At 46.1% G+C, this 21899-nt stretch overlaps 1 protein-coding gene across 2 annotated transcripts in view; it reads right to left on the reverse strand.

Moving 5' to 3' along the window:
* Positions 1–21899, reverse strand: part of CLPB (ClpB family mitochondrial disaggregase) — a 141796-nt gene that overhangs the window by 73430 nt on the left and 46467 nt on the right. For both annotated transcript variants that reach the window (XM_084617292.1, XM_084617291.1), the window contains exon 5: positions 18825–18953. In XM_084617292.1, the coding sequence (XP_084473418.1) occupies positions 18825–18953 (129 nt within the window). The remainder of the gene's footprint in view (positions 1–18824; positions 18954–21899) is intronic.

Below are 21899 nucleotides of genomic sequence, written 5' to 3' on the forward strand. Positions count from 1 at the left end.
CGACTCTGCAAGCACCAAATTGTGACTCTCTTCCACTTGACTAGGTAAGTTGCTCTGGTTGAAGGCTTTCTGCTACCTAGAAGAACCTCCCTAATGGGGACTGAGTGTGTGGGCACTAGTGGGTTCAACCATGCAGCTTCCAGGCCACAAGGTGGAAAGACCCAAGATTGGGGTGTTGAAGCCTTCCGTGATGTTGAGTGATGAGGTCCGGAACTAGCGGTAGAGTGATTGGAGTGTCCACCAATAGCTCCAGTAGCATGGTGTACCAATGCTTACGTGGCCAGGCGGGTGCTACCAGGATCACTGAGGTTCTGTTGCTCTGAATTTTGAGGAGGACCTTGTGAATCAGCAGTATGGGAGGGAACACGTAGAACAGGCAGTCCTTCCATTGAAGGAGAAATGCATCTGCCAATGAATCCGGGCTGTGGTTTAGGAAGGAGCAGAATTGTAGGCACTTCCTGTTGACGCTTTGGTGAACAGATTCTTCTGGGGAACTTCCCACCGCTGGAAGATACTGTTTATTACGTCCAGGCGGATAGACCACTTGTGGTTGTGAAAAGACCTGCTAAGGTGGTCACTAGTTCATTCTGTGACCCTGGAAGATAGGACACTTCCAAAAGTATGGAGTGTGCTATGCAGAACTCGCAGAGCTTGAGGGCTTCCTGACATGGGAGAGAAGCGTGCTCCCCACTGTCTGTTGATATAAAATATCGCTGTTGTATTGTCTGTCAGGACTGATAGCACTTGCCCTCCAGGAGAGGCTGAAAGGACCACCAGATCTCCTTTACATTGATGTGAAGCATCAGTCCCTCCTGAGACCAGAGGCCCTGAGTTCTGTGCTCCCCAAGGTGTTCTCCTCACCCCATGGCCAAGGCACTGGTGGTCAGACATAGGGATGGACAGGGTTTAGAAAACACAACCTCTGCACACACCAAGTGTGGGTCGAGGAACCAGTGAAGAGACTTAAGGAGGTCTGGAGGAAAGGTAACCACCATGTCTAGGCTGTGCCTGCTCGGTTGATACACAGATGCCAGCCAAGCTTGGAGAGGTCTGAGCCTGAGCCTCGTATGTTGCACTACATACTTGCAAGATGCCAGGTGACCTAGGAGTTTTAAGCAACTCCTTACTGTGGTTATAGGGAATCATTTGAGGTCCTGTATGATGTTGTGAATGGCCTGGAAGCAGGATTGGGGCAGGAATGCTCTGGCCTGTGTTGAGTCTACCATAGCCCCATGAACTCTATTCCCTAAATAGGGGGGAGCGTTGACTTTTGAGTGTTTAGGAGGAGGCCCAATGCACTGACGGTGGATCTTATGAGGGAGACATGTTGGTCCACTTGTGTTCTGGGACAGCCCTTGACTCGCCAGTTGTCTAGGTAAGGAAATAACTCCACCTGCCTTTTCTGCAGAAAAGTGGCCACGACTGACATACATTTGGTGAACACCCAAGGAGCCGATGATAGGCCAAACAGTAGTACTGTGAACTGGTAGTGGGAACTCCCGATTGCAAACCCTAAGAAGCGCCTGTGGGGCGGAATTATGGAAATGTGGAAGTATATGTCCTTCAAATCAAGGGTGGCATACCAATCTCCTGGATCCAGGGATGGGATGATAGTGGCCAAAGAGACCATTCGAAACTTTAGTTTCTTCATGAACCGGTCCCTGAAGAGGGATGCGGGGGGGTGGGGGGGGAAGGGGCTAGGAAAATTGGAGAGAATATCCTATCTCTACCATGCAGAGGACCCAATGGTCTGAGGTGATTTGGGACCACGCTCAGTAGAAATGGGACAGACATTCTGAAAACAGGAAAGAAGGATCCAGTTGAGAGGCTGATATAATGCCCTCGGGCACATCCTCAAACGGTCTGCCTAGGGCCTGGCTGGATGACCCAGACCACCTGTTATTTGGGGACTAGGGCTGGCAACAGCGGTTTGGGTTCTGGCCCTGCGTAAACTGCCCCGGTATGGTCGTGTTGTGGGTTGAGGCCTAAATTATCTACGCTGGGTGGCAGGGGTGTGCAGATCCAGCGATCTGACAGTGACTTGGGAGTCTTTCAGATTGTGGGGTATCAAGTCCGTTTTCTCCAAAAATAATGTGGCCCCCTTGAACAGTATGTCCGGAATTGTCTGTTGGATCTCCCCGGGGAGGCCCAAGGCCTGCAGCCATAAGAAATGGCACACTGTGATGCCCAAAGACATCGTCCGCGTTGCAGAGTCCACTGAGTCTAACGCCGCTTGCAGCAATGTCCTGGAGACCGTCTTGCCCTCATCAATGAGAGCCAAAAATTCCAGCTCAGAATCCGTTAGGACAAGGTCCGAGAATTTGGACTTTGCGTCCCATGACTTGAAGTTATAACGGCTAAGGATCGCTTGCTGGTTTGCGATATGAAGCTGGAGCCCTCCGATGGAATATATCTTCCTCCCAAAGAAGTCCAGCTTCTTTGCGTCCTTAGCTCGAGGGGTAGGCCCTTGCCTTTCCTTTGCATTAACAGCCGCCACTATCGAGTCCAGCGGGGGGTGGGTAGACAAGTATTCATAGCCCTTGGAGGGCACAAAGTACTTTTTCTCGACTCCTTTAAGTGTAGGAGCCAGAGAGGATGCTGTTTGCCACAGGGTTTTTGTGTTCTCCTGAATGGTCTTTATCGGGGAAGGTCCAGCCTGGTGGGTCCTGCCGGGGATAAAATGTCCACCACTGGGTCTGACACCTTGGTGACCTCCTCCATCTGTACCCCGACATTCTGGGCGACCCACCTCAGAAGTTCAAGGTGGGCTCTTCAGTCAGGAAGGGGAGGCCCCGAGGACGTTCCTGCCACTGTCTCATCTGGAGATGATGATGAAGAGCCTGGAATATGGGAGGGCCCCTCCTGCCCATCTGGCTCCTCGAAACGCTGTGCCCCCGCCCCCAAGTCGGAGTCTGCTTCGGTGCCGACCCCAGTACCGGTGGCAGCTGTGGTACTGTCCGTGGTACTGAGTGTAGCCATGGTGCCAGGGAGGACGCCGGGTACGGTGCCGGGTCTGTTGTTGGTGCCAGACGCGATACCAATTGTGGCGCTGGCGGCGACAGGGGTGGCTGATGCCCAGGAGAAATCCCTGGCCCTAGACGCAGTCCTTCTCTCAGACACGACCGAAAAGAAGCATACCAAGGCGGACCCCTGGGACTGGTAGTAAGCCCATGGGGTCCAGAAGGGCCACTGGGTTGGCATCTGAACCGGTACCTGCCATTGTGGTGGCCACAGTACTAGGAGAAAAGTTTGGATCATCCCCACTGACTGGGAGTGCCGGCTGCTACGGTGTTGGCTTCTCCCGGACTCATATGAGTCAGTGTCCGATGGGGACTCTGATGAGTCCGTGCGCGGGGACCATAGTGGCGCTGTGCTCATCAGTGCCGGGGAGCGTTGCCGGGGCGATGTAGATCATTGCCAAGTAATAGCCAGTTTGCCTCTGGACTTCACCAGTGGCCTGTGAGTCGTTTGGGAACTTGGGACCGGTGCCGTGACACTGTGGTTGGGGAAGTGTGGGCCTGTCAATGCTATCAGGTCCCGCGCTGTCTCATAAGTCTCGGGTGCAGAAACGAGGTTCAAATCCTCCACATAGGTCTCCTCCAGGGGCACCAGACTCAACGGTCCGTCCCGTGGGCCCGGAGTTGACAGTGCCGGCTGTTGAGCTGGAGGGGATGTGCGGTCTTGCACTGGTCTCCCTCCCTTAGGTTCACATTCCTGTGCGCGGGAAGGGGAGCGCCCTCTCTCAGTCTTCTTTTGCTGCTTCTTCAGGAGAGCAGCCTGTGAGCAGTGCCGAGATTGATCCCGCGCCGTGCTTGGTGCCGGGGAATGCTGGTGCCGAGGGTCTCTGATCCCAGAGTCCTTCCTCGGCACCTCCCAGACCAAAGCCGGTGCACTGACGCTGAAGAGCCCAGTGCCCCATCCATGGGGCTTGACTGAGGCTGGAGACCTGCTTCCATTAGCAGCAACGTTAGTCTGAGATCCCTCTCCTTCTTCGTGTGGGGGCAAAAGCTCCGTCATATCTTGCACCTGTCTGCTTGATGGGACTCCCCCAGGCACTTTAGACAAGCTGAGTCACCCTTGGGCATAGGCTTCTTGCAAACCCCACATGGCTTAAATCCCTGGGTCCGAGACATGTGGGCCCAGGAGAGGGACGGGGAAATGGGGGAGGGAAATTCCCTTCAGTACCCCAAGTCCAGATTTCTAACTAACTAACTACAACAATTTTTTAAACTCTCTTTAACTATTTACAGAAAATACGCTAGAGGATCACTCCTTGAAGATGAGAGATGAAATGCTCTGACGATGGTAAGAAGGAACTGGAGAGGCGGCGGGTCAGCAGGTCCCTATATGCAGCGCCATGAAGGTGCGACTCCAGGGGGCTCCAGAGCTGACCCGATGGGTGCTGCTAGGGGAAAAACCTTCCAGTGAACTGTGCACATGGCATACTCACACCTAATTGGAATAGATATGAGCAAGCACTCGAAGAACACTACCTCCTTATTTACTTTCTTCACACCAGTCATGATTTTATAGACCTTAATCATATCCCCCCTTAGTCGTTTCTTTTCCAAGCTGAAAAGTCCCAGTCTTTTGAATCTCTCCTCATACAGCAGCCGTTCCATACCCCTAATCATTTTGGTTGCCCTTTTCTAAACCCTTTCCAAGTCCAATACATCGTTTTTGAGATGGGGCGACCACATCTGCATGCAGTATTCGAGATGTGGGTGTATCATGGATTTATATAGGGGCAATATGATATTTTCTATTTTATTATCTATCCCTTTCTTAATGATTCTCAATATTCTGTTCGCTTTTTTGACTGCCGCTGCACATGGAGTGGATGTTTTCAGAGAACTATCCACCATGACTCCACGATCGCTTTTTTGAGTGGTAACAGCTAATTTAGACCCCATCATTTTATATGTATAGTTGGGATTATGTTTTCCAATGTGCTTTACTTTGCATTTATCAACATTACATTTCATCTGAAATTTTGTCACCCAGTTTCAAGAGATCCTTTTGTAGCTCTTCGCAGTCTTCCTGGGACTTAACAATCTTGACTAGTTTTGTATCATCTGCAAATTTTGCCACCTCACTGTTTACCCCTTTTTCCAGCTCATTTATGAATATGATTTGTTCACGCTTCCTTAGCTGGGAGGAGGGTGGCTGGGACAAAGGGTTTTGAGAATGGTGAGGGGATAAAGGGGAGCTTTCAGGGCTGTATAAGGAATGGAAAGGCTCCTCCCTGAAGGAGCTCTTATTTAGATTGTAAGCTCTTTGTGTCTGGGACCATTTCCTCATGTGTGCGTGCGCACAGAGCAACTGGAACAATGGGGTCCAGATGTGCTGGAGGCCTCTAAGTTCTACTCTAATACAAACTAATAATAATTATTTTTAAAACCTATGTTTAGATTTCTTGCACATTGTAACCAGAATATGGCCTTGTGTCACTAGGAGAAAAAGGTGTGTTCATACCTCGAGCTAGCTAACATAAGGTCAAACCCTAGTGAAAACAAGGCAGCTTGTAGTTTTCACATGAATTAGGAGGTCAAGTTAAAGACTATGGGTGAGCCGAAGACAAGGCCCAATCACCTCTGGCTCTCTTTAGGAGATCACAGACACATACCCATTCGTGGCAGGCATTTCTAAAATGAAAGCCATGGAAGAAGCTAACCTGGACCATAGGCAGCTCGCCGTCCGTTTGCTGTTATTGTACACACAAACATCAACTCTCTTCTCCTGTGGCTGTGTTAAGAGGAGAGGTGGAAAAAGTTGCCATAGCAGCTACAAAGAAATCCCACAAATAGTTTCTGGAGCTGGTGTGGGAGTTCTTGAAACAAACCACCTACCAACTTGAATTTCTGTGGCTCTCCCGTCTCTTAACTCCCCACTTAAAATATTTTAAAACAATGGGCCTAGTTTGGCTCTTTCTTATTCTGGTGTAACTCCACTGATTACAATAGCCCTGCTGATTTACAACAGAATACTAGGCTCTGAATCTTGTGGCTGTATGTTGATCAGTACCCCTGCGAGACAACTGCATTTCCGAGGATGTGCTTGTCCCCTCCAGCAACAGTTCACTGCTGTCAGCTATTGCCTGAACAGTGCCCCCATCTAGGATACAACTCTTGGAAAAATTCTTGGTCAAACACAAGGTTAAGATGATTTGATCACAGTTTATAAGTACATACATGGGGCACAAATATCTGATAATGGGCTCTTCAATCAATCAAAGGCAGAACATGATCCAATGGCTGGAAGTTGAAGCTAGACAAATTCAGAATGGAAATAAAACACCAATTTTTAACAGTAAGGGTAATTAATCATTAGGTCCAACTTACCAAGGGTTGTGGTGGATTCTCCATGCTAGAAATTTTTAAATAAAGATCAGTTGTTTTTCTTAAAAGATATGCTGTATCATAGAATCATAGAATATCAGGGTTGGAAGGGACCCCAGAAGGTCATCTAGTCCAACCCCCTGCTCGAAGCAGGACCAATTCCCAGTTAAATCATCCCAGCCAGGGCTTTGTCAAGCCTGACCTTAAAAACCTCTAAGGAAGGAGATTCTACCACCTCCCTAGGTAACGCATTCCAGTGTTTCACCACCCTCTTAGTGAAAAAGTTTTTCCTAATATCCAATCTAAACCTCCCCCACTGCAACTTGAGACCATTACTCCTCGTTCTGTCATCTGCTACCATTGAGAACAGTCTAGAGCCATCCTCTTTGGAACCCCCTTTCAGGTAGTTGAAAGCAGCTATCAAATCCCCCCTCATTCTTCTCTTCTGCAGGCTAAACAATCCCAGCTCCCTCAGCCTCTCCTCATAACTCATGTGTTCCAGTCCCCTAATCATTTTTGTTGCCCTTCGCTGGACTCTCTCCAATTTATCCACATCCTTCTTGAAGTGTGGGGCCCAAAACTGGACACAGTACTCCAGATGAGGCCTCACCAATGTCGAATAGAGGGGAATGATCACGTCCCTCGATCTGCTCGCTATGCCCCTACTTATACATCCCAAAATGCCATTGGCCTTCTTGGCAACAAGGGCACACTGCTGACTCATATCCAGCTTCTCGTCCACTGTCACCCCTAGGTCCTTTTCCGCAGAACTGCTGCCTAGCCATTCGGTCCCTAGTCTGTAGCTGTGCATTGGGTTCTTCCGTCCTAAGTGCAGGACCCTGCACTTATCCTTATTGAACCTCATCAGATTCCTTTTGGCCCAATCTTCCAATTGGTCTAGGTCCTTCTGTATCCTATCCCTCCCCTCCAGCGTATCTACCACTCCTCCCAGTTTAGTATCATCCGCAAATTTGCTGAGAGTGCAATCCACACCATCCTCCAGATCATTTATGAAGATATTGAATAAAACCGGCCCCAGGACCGACCCTTGGGGCACTCCACTTGATACCGGCTGCCAACTAGACATGGAGCCATTGATCACTACCCGTTGAGCCCGACAATCTAGCCAGCTTTCTACCCACCTTATAGTGCATTCATCCAGCCCATACTTCCTTAACTTGCTGACAAGAATACTATGGGAGACCGTGTCAAAAGCTTTGCTAAAGTCAAGAAACAATACATCCACTGCTTGAACTGCTGTAGTTCAAGAGAATTATTTTGGGGATGTTCTCTGGCCTGTGTTATATAGGAGGTCAGACTAGATGACCACAGCAGTCCCTTCTGGTCTAGGAATCTTCATATTAAGCAGACTTCAGATGTAGGAAAACTACTATAATTATATCCTCGAATTTTTCTCATAATACCACAAGCCATTCTGGATTTGTGATGTCAAAAGAACCAGACCATTTAACTGTAGCCCTGTAATTCACTTACCTATCATTTATTCTATATCCAATATTAGTAATTATAATGTACCAAACAAGTAAATGCCAAGTACTACTAACAAATGTCCTGAGCTAAATTACTGCATACAGAGTTCTGTGGTCTAGGTTCTTGTGCCGCTATAAATGCCCTTTCCTATATATTTTGAATTACAGATGTGTGTGTATTGGGATGGTTACAGCTTAAGCATGGCGTGAGGGGAATCGAGCACCAAATCTGCATGAGTGTGACCATTACTGCCATCTGTCATTCAAAGAGGTAACATGTCACAGGGAGTGTGGTGAGAGCAACACTCTGGTTACAGAAAGGGACTGAATTGGGAAACCTGGGTCCTATTCCCATCTCTGCCAGTGACGTCACGTATTGGCCTGGGGCCAGTTGTTCGGCTTCTCTGTGCCTCAGTGATTTTAAATCCCAGCCTAACTGATTATAACACTGGTCTGAAATGGGGACTAGTGCCAGGGATCAGATTCAGTAGCATGCACACATCAGTGATTCTGAACAGGAGATAAATGGCCCACAGAATCCACATAAATGCCATGGCGGATGTTAATTATTGTGAATAGAATTCAGAGAACTGGTGTAAATTGCCATTTACTGTCAAATATCTTCTGTGTGGGAATCACAGAATCGTACGACTGGAAGGAACTTCTAGTCCAGTCCCCTGCACTCGTGGCAGGTCTAAGTATTATCTAGACCATCCCTGAAAGGTGTCTGTCTAACCTGCTCTTAAAAACCTCCAATGATGGAGATTCCTCAACCTCCCTGGGCAACTTATTCCAGTACTTAACCACCCTGACAGTTAGGAAGTTTTTCCTAATGTCCAACCTAAACCTCCCTTGATACAATTTAAGCCCATTACTTCTTGTCCTATCCTCAGGGGTTAAGGAGAACAATTTTTCTCCCTCCTCCTTGTAACAATCTTTTATGTACTTGAAAACTGTTATGTCATAAGAACATACTCTCAGTCTTCTCTTCTCCAGACTAAACAAATCCAGTGCTTTCCATCTCCCCTCATTGGTCATGTTTTCTATATCTTTAATCATTTTTGTTGCTCTTCTCTGGACTTTCTCTAATTTGTCCACATCTTTCCTGAAATGTGGTGCCCAGAACTGGACACAATACTTCAGTTGAGGCCTAATCAGCGCGGAGCAGAGAGGAAGAAATACTTCTCATGTCTTGCTTTCAACAGACCTGCAAATACATCCCAGAATGATGTTTGCTTTTTTTGCAACAGCGTTACACTGTTGACTCATATTTAGCTTGAGATCCACTATGACCCCCAGATCCCCTTCTGCAGTACTCTTTCCTGGGCAGTCATTTCCCATTTTGTACGTGTGCAACTGATTGTTCCTTCCTAAGGGGAGTACTTTGCATTAGTCCTTATTGAATTTCATCCTATTTACTTCAGACCATTTCTCCAGTTTGTCTAGATTGTTTTGAATGTTAATCCTATCCTCCAAAGCACTTACAACCCCTCCCAGCTTGGTATTGTCCGCAAACTTTGTAAGTGTACTCTCTATGCCATTATCTAAATCATTGATCAAGATATTGAACAGAACCAGGCCCAGAAATGACCCCTTGGGGACCCCACATGTTATGCCCTTCCAGCTTGACTGTGAACCACTGATAACTACTCTCTGGGAATGGTTTTCCAAACAGTTATGCACCCACCTTATAGTAGCTTAGGGTGGCAGATGTCCCGATTTTATAGAGACAGTCCTGATATTGGGGGCTTTTTCTTATATACGTGCCTATTATCCCCCACCCCCATCCCGATTTTTCACACTTTCTATCTGGTCACCCTGTAGTAGCTCCATCTAGGTTGTATTTCCCTCGTTTGTTCATGAGAAGGTCATGCAAGATGCTATCAAAAGCCTTACTAAAGTCAAGAGAGACCACGTCTGCTGCTTCCTGCCTATCCACAAGACCTGTTACCCTGCCAAAGAAAACTATCAGGTTGGTTTGGCATGATTTGTTCTTGACAAATCCATGGTGACTATTACTTACCTTATTATCTTCTAGGTGTTTGCAAATTGATTGCTTAATTATTTGCTCCAATATGTTTCCGGATACTGAAGTTAAACTGACTGGTCTGTAATTACCCAGATTGTCGTTATTTCCTGATGGGCACTGTATTTTCCCTTTTCCAGTCCTCTGGAATCTCTCCCGTCTTCCATGACTTTTCAAAGATAACTGCTAGTGGCTCAGATATCTCCTTAGCCAGCACCTTGAGTATTCTGGGATGTATTTCATCAGGCCCTGGTGACTTGAAGACATCTAACTTGTGTAAGTAATTTTTTAACTTGTTCTTTCCCTATTTTAGCCTCTGATCCTATCTCATTTTCACTGGCATTCATTATGTTAGACGTCCAATCGCTACTAACCTTGGGTAAAAACCGAAATGAAAACGTCATTTAGCACTTCTGCCATTTCTACATTTTCTGTTATTGTTTTTCCTCCTCATTGAGTAATGGTCCGACCCTGTCCTTTGTCTTCCTCTTGTTCCTAATGTATTTGTAGAATGTTTTCTTGTTACCCTGTCTCTAGCTAGTTGAATCTCGTTTTGTGTCTTGGTCTTTCTAATTTTATCACTATATACTTGTGTTTTTTATAGTCATCCTTTGTAATTTGACCCAGTTCCCACTTTTTGTAGGCCCTTTTTTTGATTTTTAGATCATTGAAGATCTCCTGGTTAAGCCAGGATGGTCTGTTGCCATACTTCCTAGACTCTAAAGAGACTGCACAGTGGCATATATTACGGCACTTGGCCACAGGAAGAAGCAGGGGCAAGTGGGTTTTTAAAGCTAGGAAAGGGGTAATAAGTTTGTCAATGAGTTAGGAAGGTTTAGGGAGAATTTCATAGGAGCAGTCGATAGACACAGGGAGGAGATGGTCTGGGTCTGGCAGCTGGAAGTTTGTCACTCGGATGGGAATGGAGAGTGAGGGGGGTTAGCAGCTGGAAGGTGATCAGTCTGGGGCAGAGGGGACACTTGTTATTTTTAAACAAAGACATTAAATACAAACTCCCACCTATTTTAGTGCACTGTTAGAGTGATGCACTTAGACACACAAAAGTTGTAAACAATGCAGCCAAAGTGCATATATTTATTAAATAAAAACATACATTTAGCAACCTGAAGCATAATCCAATCTATTACAGATGTCATATGTGCCATGCAGCTGAGCTAACTTTGTTGTGGGAACCTTAGCTTCTGGATTTCTTGACTTCTGTGCATTTACATTCTCACATATAGTGTGTGGGGGGTGGGGTGGCCGGTTGGCATGTGTTTTGTTATTTTGCATTTAGTGTGTTCAAGCACAGAAACAAAGGATTTAGAGACAGAGCAGACCCATTAGGTCCCAACTAATCCATCCCTTCAGGCCAGTGCAGGATCGTCCTTGCAATATAGTCTCCCCTGCTTTGTCCAGTTCTGTTTTAAATTACTATAAGCGTATCACAGCCAGCAAAATTCCTCACAATTAAAAGCCTGTGAAGAGAAAATAGTAGCTAAAAGAGCATGCTTTGCAGCATGGTGACCCCACGCCAGCCCTCAGGGCAATGGCCTAACACAGCTGTTATAACGGGCAGCAGAAAGGTCATGAAAGATGCCATAGAAGAGGATTCAGAAAAGGCCTTTTAGGAAGCTGGCTACTCACACAGAAGGTCGCTTTTAATCTTGAATGACATATTCAAATTGGATCAAAACAGGGAATGGGTAATAAATAACACACTGAATTTCTTCAGCATCTTTCAGCTAAGTAGCTCAAAGCTCTTTGCACACAAGCTGATTAGATAAGCCCCAGCATCTCTGCTAGGCAGGTATTATTATACCCATTGCACAGCTGGCTAATTTGAAGCACAGAGAAGCGAAGTCACTCAGGAGTAGAACCAGACTGATGCCGGTGGAGCTGCGCAGGTAGAAATCAAGATAGCATTTGATCCCGCAAATCTCATTTGTTCTACGTCCTCACGCACAGGCTGAAGAACAGGCTGAGCGTTCTACGTGCAGCCCTGTATCCTTGTGCCACGCTCCTAGACGGCTACACTTTGATGATGGTTAAGACAACAAGAGACTGAAGAGAGGCCAGGCTGGGATGTGTGTTTCTGTTTTACAAGGAAAATGAGGCGGAGATCTTCTCTAGAACCCACAGTAAAAAGGAGGGGAGGAAACGGCACCTCAAGGACCCAGATTTTCTCACCACATTTTTAAAAAAGGAGCACTTCCTCTGGGATTACAATCAACGAAACCCTACCCTGCTCACTCTCCTGGGAATTCAAATTAGCCATGCAAAACCTCGGCACTCTGACGTGAAAATACAGCTCTCAATCTATCGAGGTACTTACCTGACTCTCATCACTGTAGTATGAGCGCCCTCTCTAGCCTCCTTCAAAATCGCCTCTCCAAATTGATCTCTTCCAGCATACAGCCTGCTCCTATTCATTCCCCCATCTTTTAGCACATAGCTTTTAATTGAAGACCTCACCACACATCAGCTCAATAACATGACTCACAAGGTACAGTCACACCTTGTGCCTGAATCTTGGACTTGTATTTATTCTTTTGTCATAAACCCCCTGCTCTATATTTGTCAAATGGAGCTTAAATTAAAGAAAAAAAAATCAGAATACCAAAGAGTAAAAAATTAAACAAAATAACCCATATTTCCTATCATAGCCTCTGTTATTAGCTTTCATCAGCTGTACTGTGCTTGTCTGAAGAAAAGCGTGATATTACTGGGGCAAGGACCCCCCCATCTTCTTATGAATTGCAAACCTCATGTCCACCTATGGCACGATACAAATAATAATACAGGCAAAGGTTTAGAGTTTACAGCAAGGAACCTCAAAGCATAAACAAATGCGGCACTGTGGATAAGGCATTGTGCTGGGAGTCACAAGATCTGAGTTCTTATTCCCAGCACTGCCACCGACTCATTGCGTGCACTTGGGCAAGTCACTCAAGCTTTCTGCAGCTCAGTTGCTCCCTCTGTAAAAAAGGGAACACTTACCTACCTCAGGGGCAGGCTGTGAGGCTTGAGCAGGTTTGTAACACGCTTTGAAATGGAAGGTGCTAAAAGAGGGCAAAGTTTGTGATACTACGGATGACCTAAAAACCTACATAAGACTTTTGAATATGGCCTTAGTATAATAACAAAATATAAATTTATTAAATCACCCCTAAAACCCAGTGACCTACATATGCTACTAGTTACAGGCCCGGCCTTCTTTCCAACCAACTAACCCCCGCCGACTCAATCCTGCATTGAGTGAGCTGAAAGGTGACCAGTGCACGGTGTAGCTCGGCGGCTCCCACCCCTTCCTTCAGATAAGCACTGTTTATGTCAGCTTGGGTCAGGAGACTGTGAAATGTCACCAACAACTGCCCAAAAGTACAACAGAGCAGTGAGTTAGTCTCGCGGTCTGCTGGGCACGCATACATGCTGACCACAAGGGGATAGGTCCCGGAAGGGTCAAGTGAGCCAGTGAATAGGCCACAAAAGGCCAAAGAGGTGGGGGTGAGGGGGAGGTTGCCTGTAGCCAAGCACATGGAAGCTCCCCATAAAAAGCCCTGAAGAAGGGGTAGTTGTTTAAGCACAGAGAAGGGAGAGAAGCCTTGGCGGTTAATGGCTCTGGCCCCGAGGGCAGGACAGCAAGTGGAGGAAGTGGAGGAGAGAGTAAATGGACACTCAGTAAAAAGGCAGGTGTAGGGAAGTATAAAGGAGGGAGTGAAGGGAGTCTGTTCCATGTCAGCAAACAGGAAACATCCCTCTTTCAGATGTCAAAGGCAGACCACATGGGGAAATTATCCTCACAAAGGGCCTGCGGCAAGCACACTTTTAAAGGTGTTCGATCCCTACTTCTGAGACCTTCAGACTCACAGCTATGTATTCATCTCAGATAACACTAACAAGAATGTCCAAACCACTGCTTTGTTAATGCACCGAGGAGGAGGGGGAACGTGGAGTCAATGGAATGAAAACCTCATGTCCCATACTAATCATGAACCAATACAATGAGAAATCTAATGTCAAGGCACAAAAAGCTGAAAGGAAAGAGTTTGGAGAGACTTTATAACAATATCGGTCTGGCAGAATTCTGCTTGCCATGGGAGGCATAATTTTTATTTTAACTGGTATTATACCATAGTTTTTCTCATAATCAGGATGGCAAAGGGCGGGTAAATGGATATTGTACCTGGATTGGTAAAGACGGGTAGTTCTGAGGTGCACTGTAAATCTAGCCCCAGGTCCTGCAAAGACATGTGTGTGCCTCAGCTTCACACACTGGAGTACTCCCACTATGGGACTTCAGAGGGACTATAAATTTAGGCACGTGCTCCCATCTTTGCAGGATCAGAGCCTTCTTTTGGAAACACATTCTTAGCACATCCTGACTTGAATTTGTATTTGGAAAGATTCCAATGGGTCATATTAAAAAGGGCAGAATGTCAATGGGGCCTTTGAATTCCAGTGCTCTGGCAGATTAAATTTAGATCTTTTACTCTGACTCAGTGTAATTACTTTAAGATATTGTGTAAAAAATAAAAAAGTGAAACAACCCCCCAGTGTATTAAGGGATTTTCTCTAAGATCAGAGTGAATCCTTCAGTGCTGAGCCAATCTCACATCAGCAGAAGTCTGTGATAAGACCTGAATTCGGAGGAGTTCATTCACAGAGATCTCATCAGCTCCAAAACAAATGTCCAGCAGGAAGAGATTTAGAACAAAACAAAAAACTCAACTCCTCTTTGGCCTGGAACTGGATTTGATAACAGCACTCATATAGTGTCATAACAGTGGCCAGATATATAGATAAGATTGAGAGATATTTGAAAATATATGATACACTATGGCCTAAATTCTCAAAGACTGAACTCCCTTCCACTTACACACATACTTACAACTGCGCTTTGCAGGTACAAATATATCTGAGCTCATGCTGCAGAATTCTAACTCCTCCATGGCCATTCCAGCACCTTGCACATGTTGGGGGAGATTTTCAAAAGCACACATGGAAATTAGGCACCTAACTAAAATCTTGGCCTGACTCTGTCTCTCTGACAGCTCCTCGTGGATGTCTAGTTGCCAACTCAAACTAAACAAACCTAAAACAGAACTCCTAATCTCCTCCCACCCCAAGATCACCCGGTCACCTCCCGTCTCAGTTACTATGAACACCACCATCCTCCCTGTCACTCAGGCCTGTAACCTGGGCACCATCTTCAACGTGCACCTCTCTCTAGGTCCTCACCTCCAGGCTATGTCTAAATCTTGCAGATTCTTTCTGAATAATGACAGGTTTCAGAGTAACAGCCGTGTTAGTCTGTATTCGCAAAAAGAAAAGGAGGACTTGTGGCACCTTAGAGACTAACCAATTTATTTGAGCATGAGCTTTCGTGAGCTACAGCTCACTTCATCGGATGCATACCGTGGAAACTGCAGCAGACTTTATATACACACAGAGAACATCATGTGTATATAAAGTCTGCTGCAGTTTCCACAGTATTCTCTGTGTGTATATAAAGTCTGCTGCAGTTTCCACAGTATTCTCTGTGTGTATATAAAGTCTGCTGCAGTTTCCACGGTATGCATCCGATGAAGTGAGCTGTAGCTCACGAAAGCTCATGCTCAAATAAATTGGTTAGTCTCTAAGGTGCCACAAGTACTCCTTTTCTTTCTGAATAATTTATCCAAAGCTATGTCTACACTTACAGCAGCGTGTAGACTACAGGCTTTATACGTGTAGCTACATGCCGCAGTGAAAGTCAGGTTGCGTTCACACTGGTCACCGAGGTGTGCAGCCACATGCCGCAGTGAAAGGCTGCGGTAGCAGGGAGCAGCACGACACTACACTACTGAAAACAGCAGTGTAGATGTGGGAGGCACTGCTTGGGTGTGTGGAGAGCCTGTGTAGGGGATATACCCTGGGGGGTCAGGAGTGTCGGGCACTTCACTCGCGTAAGCCGTGCCTCGCTGTCTATACCTGTGATAGCTGTGTGTGCAGTGTCTGTACCATACACGCCGCCACCAGTGTAGACAAACCTTAAGATACAGCTTTTCCTATCCATCCATTCAGCTAAAACTCTCATCCAGTCTCTCATCACCTTCTGTCTCAATTACTGCAACATCTTTCTCTCTGGCCCTGACAAAAGCAATCTTGCCCTGCTTGTATCCATTCAGAACGCTGCTAAAAAGATCATTGTTCTAGCCTGTCACTTATACCACATCACCCTTCTCTTCTTCGGGCTCCCTACCCCTCTAATGGCTTTTCCTTCTTCAATGCATCAAACATAAACTGTTTATATTCACTTCCAAGGACCTTCAACGCCAAACCCCACCCTATCTATCACCTCTCATTCATTGAAGATTTAACAAGTGGGCAAACAAGCACCTTCCTGCTCTCTCTCTTGTTGCCTCACAATCTTGGGAGGAGTTCCCCACAAACATCTGCAAAGCTATGTCATTATCCTCCTTCAAATCCCTCCTCAAAACTCTCCTTTGCTGTGATACCTACAAAAAACTTGACAATGGCCAGGGTGCTGGTGTACTGAGACCACTTCCCACCCTGTTGACCAACAGCGTCTCATCATTTTCCAGTACTTACCCATTTGTCTGTCTGTCTGTCTCCATTTGTTGTCTCTTGTCTTATACTTAGAGCGTGTTAAACAACTTACCAAGGATCACTGTTGATTCTCCATCACTGACAATTTTTAAATCAAGATGTGATGTCTTTCTAAAAGATCTGCTCTGGGAATTATTTGGGGGAAATTCTCTGGCCTGTGCTATACAGGAGGCCAGTGTGGATCATCACAATGGTCCCTTCTGGCCTTGGAATCTATGAATCTCAGAACTGCAAGCTCTTTGGAGCAGGAACTTTTAGTTTTGAGTTTGCACAGTACCAAGTACGACTGGGGCTCCTGGGTGCTACAGTAATACAAATAATGTAATAAAATAATCACAACAACTCCCCACTCTACCATATTATAATTCGTATCTCAAAATCCATTGACCATACCTTTGAGAAGCCCTGGGTAAAGCTACATTAACTGTTTCTGTTTCCTTGTACTCTTTATGGTTTCCCGCAAGCACTGCAGCCTGTTACACTGTACTTATGGAGACTTTTTAGATTTCCCAATCAGTAGTAATTCTCAGCATTCTCTGGGATGTCTGGTGCCCTGGTTGTGGCATCACTTATCATGGCACCTGGAAGGCAGCACATACCCTTCCGTTTCCTTTATCTGGCCTACTGAGGTCTCAGCCCAGATTCCTCACTCGGGAGACACTAGATACGATTATTTGCACCAGCTTTTCTTTTGGTGGCTCCCTGTCAGTGCTTCTCTCATGCTCAACAGTCTGGCTCCGGATAAGCTGTGGGCTGAGTGAAATTCTAACTTACTTAAATCAATGAGAGCTTTGCCATTCAGTAGGGCCAAGATCTCGGCCTTAGTATTTTCCTTCTCTGCCTTGTCAATGGTAGAGTACATTACTCAATGTGATATCAAGGGTCTATCAGTTTTCTTCCAGCTCCTCTTAGTGCTTTTAGCCTTCTCTGATGCCACATTCCTCCATCTTTCTTAATTTTCCACCTGCACCCCATATGTTTGTGCTGCACCTTGCACAATGCCCCACCCCCCGTTGTAGACACTACCACAATAGAAAAGTTAAATAATTGTAGCAATGTTTATGAATTATACAGGGGGAAAAAAGCCCCAATAAATATAATTAGGACGGAAAAGGGGAAAGACATAGAACTGGTGTCATGGTAGCATCAGTCTACCCTACTAGATGGGAATTTTTAAAAGTAGTGGAAATAAATAAAGGTAGGGTATGTTATTTTTTATTAAAATATTGATCTAGCACCATAGGTGCGTCTGGTACATGACACAAAATATAATAAAGCATGGTCCATGCCCCTAGTGCATGAGCTAAATACTGCACATTAGCAAGGAAGGATGGTCTTGTGCTTTCTGCACTGGACTGGAACTCAGAGATCAGGATGCCGCTTTTGGAGCTCACAGAGACCCTCTATGTGACCTTGGCCCTGAGTTCTCCCCCTGTAAAAGGGAATAATGGTATTCGCTCTGCCTGTCTTGTCTGCATAGACTGTAACTTAATATAGATATTTACAGCACCCAGCACAAAGAGACCCACAATGCAGCTGAAGCCTCTAGGTGTGACCGCAGTACAAATAAGCCATGACAAGGCAGGGTGCGGGACGGGGGGGAAGAGAGTTACCAAAAAGGGAAGGGGGGGGGGAACATATCAGAGGGAGCAATCTTCCTCCTCTCTCATCTTTTATTAAGGAGTTGCTCTCCTTGAGTTGTCTTGTAATCTACATTACATGGACAGGCACAGCCAGGGCTTTGGCAGCAGCTGAGCAAAGATGTGCTGTGGAGAGCAAGCTGGAAAATAACGAGTTGTCAGGAGAGATTCATAGATTTCAAGGCCAGAAGGGATCATGAGATCATCTAATCTGACCTCCTGTATAACCCAGGGCAGAGAATCTTTCCTATTTATCCCTGCATTGAGTCCAATAACTTGCGTTTGGCTAAAATGCTATCTTTCAGAAAGGCATCCAGTCTCGACTTGAAGACATCAAGAGATGGGCAATCCAGTCCTTCCCTTCCCTTGGTAGTTTGTTCCCATGGTTAATCGCCCTCACTGTTAAACATTTGTGCCTTATTTCTAATTTGAATTTGTCTGGGTTCGGCTTTCAGCCATTGATTTTTGTTCTGTCTTTTAGTGCCAATTTACAGGAGAAAAGAGAGGACACAATGTATAGGAAGAGGGAGGCTATTCCAGGCATCGGAAGTGGTATGAAAGACAGGCCCAGAGATGCAAAAGGGAACATCAGGATGAGCGGATAAATAAATCCAACATAGCAGTAAATCATAATTCATACTGTAAATCAATAAGGAGCGAGGTCACAGTCCACAGCTGTGATCCTGACCTAGGAACCCTTACAAGCCCTAGACCTTACCTCCGTCTAGCAGCAACTTGACAGTCACGTAGTCGTCAGCGAGCACAGCGTAATGAAGAGCCGTGCATCCCTTGAAACTGGCTCGGTTGTTCAGACGGTTGTTGAAATCATCCTCCCGGGTTACCAGAACTGCAGAAGGAGACGAGTGAACATGCAGCTCAATAAAGTGGGGCAAAGTAAAGATCTGGTTGGATTAAAAATGCACCTGGCTTTTCACAGGGTGAAACAATGAAAATTGTCAAAATAAGCAGTTTATGCCCCCAGGTATAATTCCCAAAGGATGAGGAGTGGAGGCCCCTGGTTACCAGTCCCACCCCCCACAACAACCCCTTCAGAAGAGGGACAATGGGAAGAAAGGGCTGCCCCACTCTCCATCCAACCAGGTTTACGAGGCAGCCATCATTCAGCATTTGGAGGTGAGGAAGGTGCTGAAGGCCTGCTTATCTTCTCTGGAAACTGCCCAGCGCCTCAGGGGAGGCTGCTGGTCGGCCGTTATCCCCACCCCAGTGGGCAGGAGCCACGGCGGTTGGGGAGGGAGGTTTCTAGCAGTCTCACTCCATGCCCTCACAGCTGTAACAAGGAGGAGGGCGAGTTTGCTGGAAGCCTGGGCCCCTTCTCTGCCAACTGAAAGAGGTCTCAGAGGTGCTACTAGCGGTCCATTATCTTCACCTTCGCTGGCAGCAGTGGGGATACCAGAGTGGAAGCGAGAACCTTTCTTCTCACAGACCCCTCCCTCCCACCCAACCCTGCAACTTCAAATGCCTCTTTTTCATTTGACTGAAATTACTTTTAAATACAAGTGAGCAATATGGAGACTTCTGCTTTATAGTCCATCTCCATCGGCAAATCAGGGTTAGGACAAGCCTCTGGGCACAACTACATCACCACGTGTTCTGTGTGCATCTGCATACTGGACGCACACACTCCCCACAGTAATAGTACACTGCACTTACCATGCAGCTTTCTTTGCCTACCTGCCATCTGCCCACTAATCCAGCTCTGTTGGGGCTGCCTCAAATAGTCCACACCTCTCAGAAGCTTCAAACAGCTACCAGAAAAAAACAAAAACCAACCAACCTACCAGAAATACCTTCTCCCCTCAAAGGTAAATAATTATCCTGGCCTGAGGTCCAGGAAGCACAATATTCAGCTTAAGGTTTTTTTAATACATATATATATATTCTCTCACTGTTGTCTTGTGCTCCCTTGTCCTCTGTATCCACCACTTATTCTTTGTCATATACTTAGACTGTAAACTCCTTGAGGCAGGGACTGTCCTTTTGTTCTGGGATTGTACAGAACCTAGCACAATGAGATCCAGGGCCATGAGTGGGGCTCCTAGTGCTACCGCAACAGAAAAATACTATTTCATGACCCCTGAAGGATGCCTGGAATCCCTTTTTCCAGTGGTGTAATGCACTTGTTTCTAGCACTGGTAAATCCCATGGAATCTGACCATAAAACTGTTATCCTCTTACAAACAGAAACATTATTTCCGGTGGTTTCTAAAATCAATTAGCTATCATTTTCTTCTCCCACTGAGCTCCACAGAGGCGAATGAATGTATGAACAGCCTGTAGAGGCAGCCCCTCTAAAACATGCACTCTCAGTCCAAAACAAAGTTGGTACAGGATGTTCCAACGCAGGTTTGATAGGTACTCTGTATTCAGGTGGGTAATCCTGAAATATTAGGAGTAGCTACAGATCAGGATTCAGATTCGTTACCAGAGCTGTATACAGGGGAAAAATGCACCACACCTGTTCCATGCCTGGCTCCAGCCACAGCCACCAGTCCCACACTTGCCTTGAGCAATATGGTATTTTAAAGTAATAAAGCGAGGAAGTAAATACAAACAATTTCAACAAACTCTTAGATAAACTACTGCAACTGACAATGCTGATTCATCCGCACAACTAAATCGAGACGACCTCAGACCACTCTACAGTAACACAGAGAGCGGCTCCAAGTCCTTACTGGGGAGTTCAGTGCAGCACATCAGTATGTCAGCAGGGCTGCATAATCTGAGCAACTCTATTCTCATTCCTGGAACTCGATGTGCCACCCCACGTCCCTTCCCTGGGATATGTTATATCCTCACCCCCTGCCAAACTGATCCCAAACCCATCCCTTAGCACATACTCTCCTGGATGGGGACCTGCATTCTGAGTGTTTTTTGGAAATAGACTTCCGGGCATTATGAAATAATGATAAACCAATCATCTTTGCCTTTGGAAACCTTTTCTTCCATCATAAGGCACATGAAGGTTTCACTCCATCCCTCGGTGGGCAGAAGTCCCAGTGAGACAACCACTGTATGCCCAGTTTGCACTGCATATGATCTACTTCACAAGGCCCATTTTCCAGGGCCTGTATAGAGTTGCTATCTTTAACTGGGGAGAGTGGCCTTTCCCAGTCTGACTGGTCTGTTTGTATTCACCTGTTATCTCTTGTCTTTTACTTAGACGGTAAAGGGAAGGGACTGCCTTTATGTTCCATGTCCGTAAGCTGTCTAATGCAATGATAGCCTGATTGGTGGCTGGATTTCTCGGTGTTACCGCCATACAAATAACAAATAACAAAAAGTTTAAAGTGCATTAACAGCAGTCAGTCCAGTGAACAACAAAGATTTATTTTAATGCTATTTGATTAGTCCAAGGTTTGGCACAAATCTCCCAAGCAACAGAATCTCATGCTTGACCTCCCCAACAGGGTTCCCGCAGGCCAGCCATGTCCCCAACATTCACCAGTCTCTTCCCAGCCTAGAGGCTGCAATCTCTCTGTCCGCAACTTAATTCCCAGTGTAAATGTGGCTAGGCTGATGGAATAATTCTTCCATCATCCTAGTTACCACCTCTCGGAGAGATGGATTAGCGACCCTGATGGAAACACCCCTTCTGTTGATGTAGGAAGTGTCTGCGCTCCTGTGGTAGGAAGACAGCCTGAAACGTACAGCCTTGTATCAGACGTCTGGTGTGAGGCCTGAACCAAAGTAGTGGTTAAGCTTTGTTGATATACAGCAAAGAAGCAAAGCTAGCAGAAGCCAGACTCTGCCTGCTTGCAAGCTCACAGAACCT

This window comes from Lepidochelys olivacea (genome assembly GCF_965140295.1).
Source record: "Lepidochelys olivacea isolate rLepOli2 genome assembly, chromosome: 1".
Classification (NCBI taxonomy): Eukaryota; Metazoa; Chordata; order Testudines; family Cheloniidae; genus Lepidochelys; species Lepidochelys olivacea.